The sequence below is a fragment of the Amphiprion ocellaris genome, chromosome 15, assembly GCF_022539595.1.
Source record: "Amphiprion ocellaris isolate individual 3 ecotype Okinawa chromosome 15, ASM2253959v1, whole genome shotgun sequence".
Lineage (NCBI taxonomy): Eukaryota > Metazoa > Chordata > Actinopteri > Pomacentridae > Amphiprion > Amphiprion ocellaris.
Genome location: NC_072780.1, coordinates 12503172 through 12514224, shown reverse-complemented (window position 1 = coordinate 12514224; position 11053 = coordinate 12503172). Strand labels below are relative to the sequence as shown.

At 40.8% G+C, this 11053-nt stretch overlaps 1 protein-coding gene across 3 annotated transcripts in view; it reads left to right on the top strand.

Moving 5' to 3' along the window:
• kcnh8 (potassium voltage-gated channel, subfamily H (eag-related), member 8) overlaps window positions 1-11053 on the top strand; it is an 81134-nt gene that overhangs the window by 13375 nt on the left and 56706 nt on the right. For 2 of the 3 annotated variants that reach the window (XM_055017830.1, XM_055017831.1), the window contains one exon: window positions 581-669. Coding sequence is in view for 1 of the 3 variants with exons in the window: in XM_023287085.3 (XP_023142853.1) it covers window positions 7228-7303 (76 nt within the window). In the remaining 2 variants the exon portion in view is untranslated. Of the gene's footprint in view, window positions 1-580; window positions 670-6961; window positions 7304-11053 lie in introns of those variants that run through there. The other variant, XM_023287085.3, reaches the window with a different exon arrangement.

Below are 11053 nucleotides of genomic sequence, written 5' to 3'. Positions count from 1 at the left end.
TGTTCTCCCGCATGCTGTGCACGCACTTATTATTGTCTTTAGGGTATTGGAGCTCTCCATGGTAACAAAGTGAAGCAGGGCAAGGTGGAAACTGGCTCACTGATATTAACTTTTGAAGGCTGATATTGTGTTGTCACAAGATCATCCATAGCTCATGTTTAATATGTTTTTATTCCAAGAATGTGCTCCATATCCCATCAAATTACAGTAGGAGTCCTATAATAAGCCAGACATAATGTTATAAGGGCTGTAAGTAGGCCTATACTGTACTGTATAGCATATACAACACAGGATATTGTAGTAGCTTTTATTATGCAAAAGATATATATAAACACATATAAGGTGAGCAAAGATGCAGATAATTCTCCAAATGATCATTTGACTGCATATGTAACTCTGACACTGCTAAATCACTCTTTAAAAACACTTCAAAGTGGCACCAACAAAGCACCCAAGCTCACAAATAAATTTTTTTAAAAAAGGCACATGAAAGGGAAACATTTCTTCACTGTACCTCAAAGTGTTGATAGAGCTGAATCAATTAGCATAGAAAACAACTTGTCCTCCGTCCTGTTTGCAGGAGGCTGCAGCCGAGCATCAGCAGACTTCCACCATGTGGTCCACTGAAGACAAGATGATCTTCATGTCTGGATGAAATCTCTGTATAAGGTATCAGAAAGCAAGATGTGCTGTTTGTATGTGTGTGTGTGTGTGGGAAAAAGAGGGGATGAGAAGGAGTCAGAGATCCTTCATCCTGGCAGATAATAGTCAAAGACGTGCCCCCGCGAAATGTTACACCGGTGTGGTTACAGGTCGGCTTTTTCTCCAGGCACGTAGATGTTGTGCAGTGGAAGTGTGTGTTTGGGGAGAGGGAGTGTGCTATACTACTTTTGACTAATTAAACAAAGTGAATTAGCTATCTCCCCAGCCAGAACGAGTCATGGCTGGTTACACATCATTCATCGTGACTAATTCAGAGAGAGAGATGTCACTCAGCTGGGTGGAAACATGCGTGTGTGTGTGTGTGTTTGCATCATTCCACTTGCACCTCTGGTTATGTTGCACTGTTTTTTTTGTGTGTGTGCATGCATTTGAGTGCAGTCTACTTCTATTTTGTGTGTGCGTGTGTCTTTAAGTTTTCATTTCACCCTCTGCTCCACTATTTTATCACTGGCTCGATACGTCGCCGATGAGGCTGGCATGCTAAATGATAATTAAGACCATTACACGCTCACAGAGCATGCTACCAGTGCAGCACACGGCTCCCTCAAATCGGAGCCTCATCTCAGGGGACACCCTACTACTCACACAGTCGTGTATCTCTCCAAATTAGGTTAGATTTTCATTCCACCTCATTCGCCATGGATGTGATGTGGTTATTATAAACTCATGATATGGTTAGTGAGCCTGCTGCCGTTAGATGGGTGGAGGCATCATGTTGGCGCGTTAAAGGGGAGGAAATGGATTGCCAACACTCAGTACTGCACATTTTCTATTTCTCTTGCTCGTGCGTGCTCTGAAGATCTGACTTGTACACAAATGCTTTACAGTCTGATACACACAATGTAATGCTAAACATACACAGTTGCCTACAAATGCATGCATGGGAGCATTTGCGCAGACTGACGTGCACAAAGCGGGGCTTCAGACACAAATTTTGCACTTCCATCCTCTTGTCTAGTGATGGAAAGTCACTAAGGGCTGGGTTTAAATATGTGTTTAGGATCCTTGTATGGGTATTTTCAGTTTTCTTCAACACTGTACATCTTTTATACTTTTTTAATGTTGCACTTTTTAGTACACCATACCCATGTGGTAGCTATAGTTGCCAATCACTTCATAAGTTAATGCTAGTAGAAAAAAATCATCATCAGCTCATAAAATTCAATATATTACTAAGGATTAAATGAATGTTTTCCATTTATTTGGCCTTGTGATCCTATCAGAAAGTGTCTAACTGTGAACTGTCTAATGAACTGTATATAAAACAGTTTAAACTAGCACTTAGATAAGCTACAACAATGAAACACTGCTTGTGCATCGATGCAATCAACATTTCAGCTGAGCCAATAGCATTTTGCTTGTAATATTTATACTCTTTTACTTTATTAGAATTTTGAATACAGGGCTTTTACATGCAATGTACCTAGACAGTAATGTTTTGGTTCTTTTTTTTGGTCTTTTTCCACCTCTGTCCTTGTCACAGCTCTAATCAGACACAACCTAACCCAGAAACTTCTCCCTGCAAGCATATTAGATGTCCATACTATAATCTTATCGCTGACATTGTGAAAGAGCTCGGCTTGAAGGCGGCTGTCTCTCCTCAGGTTTCTCCCGATCTGGGGTGGCTCCTCAGTCTGTTAACGCACCGGCGTGGGTATCAAATGCTGGCTGAGAAAAACATAGCCTCGGGTTAAGGTGGTTATGATGTATGTATACAAATCAGAAAGTCTCTCACAAAGGAGGCTTGAATTCAGGGCCCTCCAGCTTTCAGATGAGATTGTGAGCCTAGGATCAGATGCAAGATGCTGCCCTCTTTGCCTACTTGATTGAAGAATTGCTGGGTTTGGTTTTCTGTGAAGAATGAAAAACGTGTTGTGTGTTGTTTGTTTGAAATGAGGGAAAGAAATAGAAAGTGTAAGCAGTGGGTTAGAAGACGGCACATGGGCCTTATATCTCATGTGATCGTTCTGTAATTGCTTCTATTAGGAGGTCGTGTGCAGTGATGACTGTGTGATGACTACAGTGTGATTGTGTGTGATTGTACACGCCGCATATAAAATAAAGGCTTTCGTGAACGTGCGTGCGCAAGATGAACTTATAGCCGTATCTTTAAACAGCCATTCCCTCTCCTTGTATGGCACCCGGAGGCATCATAAAAACCATGAAGTTAAAATGCTGGCACAGTGTTGCGTTTGCAATGCAGCAGGGGAGTCCTAAGCATAACTGTATGTAATAGAGGCACAAAGCCAGATCAGACTGTTTATAATGAAACCAGAGAACACAGAGAGACACAGAACTGGAGCTGAAATCACAGTAAAACCATCACACAACTCATCCAAAACCAAACTCATACAGATGAAACTGTCATCTTTACAGTTTGTATGATTGTGCATTCCTTGAAATTCTCTGATGGACTTTAAAACAGACTTGAGTGTCCTATATGAAGGGGCTTTTATGCATGTATCTTTCAAATTTAAACGCACATTTCTGTATGTTAAAAATCTGGGAGCAGGATTTTAAAACAAAAATAAACTTTGGCGACCTCTAGTGGTGCGATCAAAAACAGCATCTGACTAACTGCCAGGGGTGGAGGAAGTTTTTGTCACTTTATTTGTGTAAACGTAGTGATTTCATGCCATTAAAATATTTCACTACAAGTAAAACTCATGCATTCCAACGCCGTCTTTGATATCATTATAAAAATGTACTTTAGTATCAAGAATAAAAGTATACAAAAATCTACTTTGTTTACTTGAGTGCATCATGTATTACATGAGTTAGATCAGTACTATTGCTGCATTAATGTGCATGTAGATTTCTAAGTTTGAGCTGATATTAAATGCTTTATATCCTGTTGGGAAATTTAATCTAAAGTGATGCAAAATATTCTGAGATCTTTGTTTGCACCACTGCAGTCCAGTAAGAACCATGTAAAATTCAATTTGTGATGAGTTCGGAAAACTGTCCTGTTCTCATCATTGCAATAATACATTTTTCAGCTGAGCCAAAAGAGTTATTAAATAGTTTATTTAGCTTAAGAGGTAGAAGAATTTTCTCAACCCATAAAGGAACGCATAATTGCTCTATTTATCACATACATTCAAAATTCACCTCAGATTTGTCTTGAATAAATGTGCTTTTTAAAAAAAAAAATAATAATCAGACGTACATTTTACATCTGGTTGTTTCTTGTATAATTATAAATGTTAACAATGGTTCAGTCAAAGCAATCTATAAGTGTGCACATTAGGACCAACACTGAAACACTCCACCAAGTTAGCAATGAGGCTTGTGACAGACAAAAAGGTTTGTTTATATCATCGCGTCACATGGATCACTGAATTTATAAGATATTTCTGTCTTTAAATTGCCACAAACATGAGTGAGTAGTAATGTTTTATTGGCAAAGCTTTGAAAATAAAGCTATCTAGACAGATAGAAAACGGTGAAGTTTGTATGCAGTAACATGATAGAGCCATACTTAAAAATACACTTTGTATCTCAATGGTGTCGCAGCTACAGTGATTGACTAGTAATTAAACGACTGCTGAACATTAATTGGAATGAAGAGACTAATTTGCAGAGGTTTAATAAAGTTTTTGGTGAAGCAACACTGCAATCCACAATGACTCACTTTGAGTCAGCTGTCGCTTTGCTGTGCTCTTAAATCTAGCGCACACACACACACACACATATAAAGTGTGTGTTTGGAGCTGTGATCAGGATTAAATGATGCATTAAGAATTTAATTACTCAGGTGGAGCATCACTGTGCGTTGGCTGCCTGTTTTAATTTCATTAGCCGACGGAAGTATCTCTGTGTGCTTAACCGCTGCACATTGCCTCACCTCTGCGATGACTCACAAATTTCTTTATACTGAATGTTTGAATGTGTGTGCAGTTTGTGTACTTGTTTGAAGCTACTGAAGTGATCTATGATTCACAGCAGTGAGCCTTAGAGCCCCTGATGACTACACTTTGTCCGAATGACATAACTGCTGTAACAGCTGCTTCGCTTTAGTGGAGAATCTGAGTAGGAGGCGCAGTGCTTGACTTTTAGTGTGGCACCGTTGGTAATGGGATTGACCTAGAATGGAATTGGGTTGTGTGTGTTACGTTTTGCATGCATACGTGTGTGTGTGTGTGTGTGAAGGTTTCTTGTCGTTTGCTGGAGGATCATTGTAACTGGAAAGTGAAGCTAGTAAGCGAAAAACTTTTGGTTGTACGGTTGTTGTACAGTTGAAAATGTGGGATTGCAAATTTGGATTTTATCATTACTTGTGGCAGAATTTTTGGAGCCTTCTTACCTACAATTTCAGTGATGCTTTCACATTAAACAACGGGTGTATCTGACCTTAAAACAACTCTGGTCTTTATGAACAACATAACCTGTCAATTAGGCTGAACAAATTTGGCCCAGAACTGAAATAACCCTGTAGAAGATTAACCACCATAGGTTCAAACCACGAACATTGTTGACTTTTTTTTTTTTTTTTTTAAAACATATTTGGACATCTACAGGTAAAGCTGATATAAAACAACACCACAATGAAGACTATCTTTTTCAATCATTTATTCAACAAACTTATCAGTAGATATGATATTTTTAGTAGAAAAATTAACTACGATGCCACCAGAGGCTGCTTTTGCTCCCTTTAGCAGAAATAACTGCTTGAAGGCAATACACCTATTTGTCCTCCAGTGTCTGCCATCGACTTGCTGAAAATTTTGACTACTGTTCCTGTCAAATTTCTTCAGTTGTAAGGTTTTTGGAAAGATTCTTGCATGTACAGCCCTTTTTGTTATGATATAGTATTCGTTCAGTATTTGAGGCAGTAAAACAACCCCAAACCATAACACTTCCACCACCAGGCTTCACAGCTGGTTTGAGGTTGTTCTCCTAAAAAAGCTGTCTTTGGTCTGTGCCAGGCATCTATTATCGTCTAGCCACCACACATTAGTCTAAAAGGCTCGGTCGTTGCTCGTATTGGCAAACTCTCATTTTGCTCTAATCTTTTTTTGGACAGCAAAGGCTTTTATCCTGGCAAGCTTCCCATGGAGGTTAAATTTGTGCAATTTCTCTCTGATTGGAGACGCAGCACCTTGACACAAACACCTGCAAATCCTGTTGTGAAATTTCAGGGGTTTTGGAGGCTTCTTTTTGCATCAAATATATCCAGATGTCCAACCTTTTTTTCTAATGAAGACTTGTTTAGATCTTACACACGATGACACCACACACTTCAAGAAAAATGAGATTACCAGAATCTTGTCGTCTAAGGTTCCACCTGTCACTGTCTAAGGAGGTTCTGATCATTGGGAACTAATTTGGAACCTGTGATTCTAATTTTATGGATTGGAAGAGCTGATTAATGTAGACATGTAATAGGATTGATCTTTTACAAAAAAAAATATCTTTCAATTATGAAAATTGCTACAAAATGTCTGAATTTAAAAACACTGCTTACTTATCCAGATATGTTCCTTTCCAATGCCATTTGCATAATTTTTACCTGACTGTATTCGCTACACTGCATTCTCTATTGGTTGTTTATGGATTTATGAAGTTAAAGTAACATCTTAAGAAATATTATGCCATGCGTTAAGGCTTGGCATGCAACTGTGCACACGAGGGCGCTATAGTGCCACGGATCTGGTCTGCTGAGTACTTTGCTGGTTGTATTTAGAGTCCAGTCCGTGTAGACTTGTTATAGTGCATGTCGTGAATGGATCTTACCACCAGGTGGCACTAAAAACTCATGGTACCTTGGGCAGTTGTGTACCTGCTGACAGGTGCTGTAGGAGAGAGCAGCGTGGACCGACGCAACAGTGCAGCTGCATGAGTTGTGTAACTTCAGAAACAATTACTCTGCAATGTGTTGTGCCTCTTTTCTTCATTTTTTCCATCTATTTATTAACGATTGTGCAAGTTCAGACATTATTGGTTAGTCTCAGGCACCTTTGCAGAATGTCTGGACAGCATATCCTTTTTCTGTTTTCTTCGAGAAGCTGCAGAGGAAAAAACTAACAAGAAAGCAATTAAAAAAAAAAATGCGAGCATGAGTTCCGTTTTTCTCCCGTCATGCCAGTGGGCCTCCACATTGACAAACTTCCCCATTTGCGCTTTTAATCACAGTTGCTGTTGAGAGTGATTGATGTCTCCCAGCATTGCGCGCCGCGGAGAGACGATCATTGAATCCAAGCGGCACAATAATGGCACCGCTGACAGGGAGCCTCCCTCTCTCACGGTTCGTCCCCGGCTATTACCTGATCTACACCTGTGGGCACCGTCTCCTCCCGCCGTTTACGCACGCAAACAGACGCACGGGTGCGCGCATCACGTGCACCCTCCACCAGCCAGGACTCGCATTGTGCTGAGTTGACTGGATAGCTGCTGCTTCGTTTCCAGCCTTCGGCGCCTTAAATGGGAGCGCCTCCCGCGTTTGGACGACTTGCGCCTTCTCTCCAGTAACTTTGATGGGGACTTCGACACTAAGCAGGGAAAATGCCTGTGATGAAGGGATTATTAGCGCCGCAGAACACGTTTCTGGACACTATAGCCACACGGTTTGATGGCACTCGTAAGTTTGCTTTTGACTAATCCTTCTAGTATAGTTTTTTTTAATTAAGTTTTTGTTGCTTGGCTGATTTGAATTGCCTAGTTTGTAAGAATGCAAAATCAAACAGAGAATAGGGAGTAGTCGGTGCCTTTCATTATGTTTCCACACTTACAATTTCATTTTGTTGCTCTCGATGCAAATGGCCTTTCAGTTAAAGATGATATCAGAGCGTCAGGTATCTCAGGCCTGCTGCTTTCTCCCGTCTGAATGAACTTTAACGCAACACAAATTGTTTCTAGCGTCAAGAGAAGGCGGCAAACAAAGGCAGCAGCGCTCCCACAGTGATTGGTGAGGCTGTCGCTGTCTGAGGTGCTGCGCTTTCAGCACCACGGACAGCGACCAAGGGGTTAACCGTGCGCTCACACTCCCAGCTTCCAGCTCCTCAGCGCGCATTTGGACAACTTGTTCGCAAGTTGTGTCACATATTCAACATAGATTTATACTTGTGAGCGCATTTCAATCAGCCTGAATTTTTGGGGGGGAAGTTTTTACGCACAGTCACTTTGCAGCGTTGTTAACCTTTATTATCGCTGCTTTTTAAAAAATTATTATTATGATTATTTCACCGAGGAATCCTGCAGCCTTTCCTCCCGCCGGTCTGAAACCAGCAGTCACATTGATCAAAGTTAATTGGTCGACGGCAGCATTACAGAAAGACCTTCCTCAGGCTGAAACACACACACAGGGGCATTTTTCTACGACAACTTTTGTCTGAACTCTTCCCTCTAATCCTAGTAGTCTGCTTTCTTTCATCATATTTCAAACTAAGAAACTGACTAATCATCTCTTGGAGGATTCTTAGGAATCAGTCTTGCTCTGCAGCTGAGGGTTGCTCCAGGTTTAGTCCATCTGAGTGCCTTATTTTCTTTCTTTTTTTTCTTGGAATCAGTTTATCTTCAGGTTTTTCTGCAGTTACATGGAAGGAATTGCTGTTGTTTGTTTGTTAGGGAAGCTGTGCAGGCCCTCAGGCAGGGGTTTTTGCAAAGATGTGCTTGGTTTAGAAATTGTGGTTTAACTGTTGTGGTTTTGCTGTTTATTTCAGAATCAGTGCATCTGAGAAGAGTGCATTGAACAGAGACTACTCTTATATATTGGTACTTTGGTCAAAATACACATCCTTATTGCCTGAAACTGTGCCAAAATTGTCACTACAATGCACTTCCATCTGTTCCAATGCTTTCCATCTAATCTTAAAATTCATTATAGACCCTAATGATGATAAAACATCCTGCATCTAGTGGCTCATTTCAACACAAGCTCACCACCTTACTCCTTCTCTACAGTCTGCCTTTCCTCCACTGTGCTCGAGACATAGTAATAACTCGAGACATCCATCCTGATTCAGTCCCAATATCTGCCGGGTAGGAGCAGCCTATATATCGTGTGGCAACAAACATTCAGCTGCCTGGGCAGGAGCGCCGTCCTAATACAGGGGAATTGGAGTGGTACTGTACCTAGCACAAGTGGTTTGTCAAGCTCTAGAGAATGAACTACTGTCCTTGAGCTGGCGAGGTAGAGGAAATTAACGTTGGATTTGAACTGCTCGATGGGGCAGACTAGAGGCAGCAGAGCCTGACAGGACAAATTGGGGCTGATGGCCTGGCCAAGAGCAAATATAGGAGGAAGAGCGAGGTTCACTGCTATGTGATCCCCTCTGACGTCATCAGAGCCCCAGGCGGACAGGTCGGACCTGGGAGCAGTTATAAATGGATGAATGTAAAAGTAGCCAAGTATTTAATGTGATCTGTATTCGGAGAAAGGGTTTTTACATTTGCTGGTGACCCTTTCAATGGATTTAAGGGTTTCCATGCTCACAAAGGGTGATTTTCTCTTCTATGTTCAGACTGAGTTTTTGTTTTGTTTTGTTTTGTTTTTTGGAATAAATTGAGCTGCCCCTCTTACAAGCACAGTCTTCAGAGACAGTTATTAACAGGAAACACTCAGGATCAATCCTGTTAACAGCTTTGAGAAGACACAAAATGCCTGCATTTAAATAGCTCCGATGAGGGTAGATGTAGAATATTTAAGGCTTTAAATCATTTTTCTGCATTTGGAGGAAGTAACAGCTTTGCAATTACTCCAAATTCCTGTGGGAATGAGGGGGAAGTTACAATTTTTTTCAATTGATTTCTCCAGCATCCCATAGCTCACATTAGGCTGCCATTTATTTTGAATAAACTCATCTCATCTATCACTCGGTGACATTTCAAAGCAACAGCAGAGTGTGTGTTTCACAATGTGCTTTGTCGACTGATTTGTTGACAGACACAAACACCTCAGATTGCTGGTGTTGGGCTCGGTCTTGTACCTGTTTGTCCACAGTACAACTAAAATAACAGAATCTCCCTGTGGCTCTGCACTGTGATGACTGTGAGAACGCTGTGACACCTTCTGTCATCACTACAACCGAGCAGCATCCAGGTGACTAATCTCACCACCTGTCCATCACTCATGCTGCATGTTGTGGTGTAACTGCTCGTCAAAATCACATATTGTCACTCAGGTCATGACACAGTAATTTAAAGAGTATCTATAGCCTCCTTAGGGCTGTAGGTAACAATTTCTTTCATTTCTGGCTAAATTTTCAAAGCTCAAGTTGACTTACTCTAGTTATTTCATCCAATCAACATCCAAAACTCAAAGATTTTTGATTGTGTGTGATAAAAGACACATTTTTGGTGTTTTTTTTTTTTTTTTTGAAAGTGATTTGAATTGTAATGAAAAGTGTGTCTTTTCTTAAGAATTAGCATATGGCACCCACAGTAGAACACATAAACGGCCAAGTGACTGATGTGCATCTGTACATTTATCCAGTTATCAAACTACCAAATTCTGTCATCACTACAACCGAGCAGCATCCAGGTGACTAATCTCACTAACTGTCCATCACTGATGCTGCATGTTGGGGTGTAGGTGCTTGTCACTATCATATATTGTCACTCAGGCCATGATGTAGTAATTTCTATTGGCTCTTCAGCATTGCAAGTAACAATTTCTTTCATTTTTTGTTAATCGTTGATCCAAAAATTGTCAGTTTTCAATTTTCCAAACCTCAAGTTTACTTATTCTAATTGTGAGTTCTGTCCAAACAACATCCAAAACTCAACGATATTACACTTTATATGATAGAGAACACATTTTTGGTATTTTATGTTCTAAAACTTACTTCAAAATAAAATTAAAAGTGCGTTTTTTGTTAAGTATTTGCTTCTGGCACCCACAGTAGAGTACATAAATGATCATGTGGCTGAAGTGCATCTGTACGTTTATCTAGTTATCAGACTACCTCCAAACTAAACTTATTACAGCAGCCTCATCACCAGCACAGAATACTTGCTGACTTGACTCTCTGTCAACCAGCGATGGCCTTCATTGAGGGAGAAGGAGATGATATTGGACTGTTCTATTGCCAAATTAAGCTTACGGTTTGGTGCTGCAGCAGAGGGCTCCCAGTGTGCTGCCTGCACCCCGTCCACCACCATCCTCCCAGATTGCTATTTTCTAGCTCTCAGCACACACTAGTTCCACCTCCACTAGGCAGGTAATTACTGTCACAATCATCGATGCCAAGTCTTGGAACAGCTGTGCGTTGAGTCAGAACAGGACGGCAGTCGTAATGTTTAAGTGTGTATGTGAATGAAAGCGAGAGAGAGAGTAAAGAAGATGAAGAAACAGGAGGGAAAGGGAGGAGGAGAGCTTTTTCTGCACTTT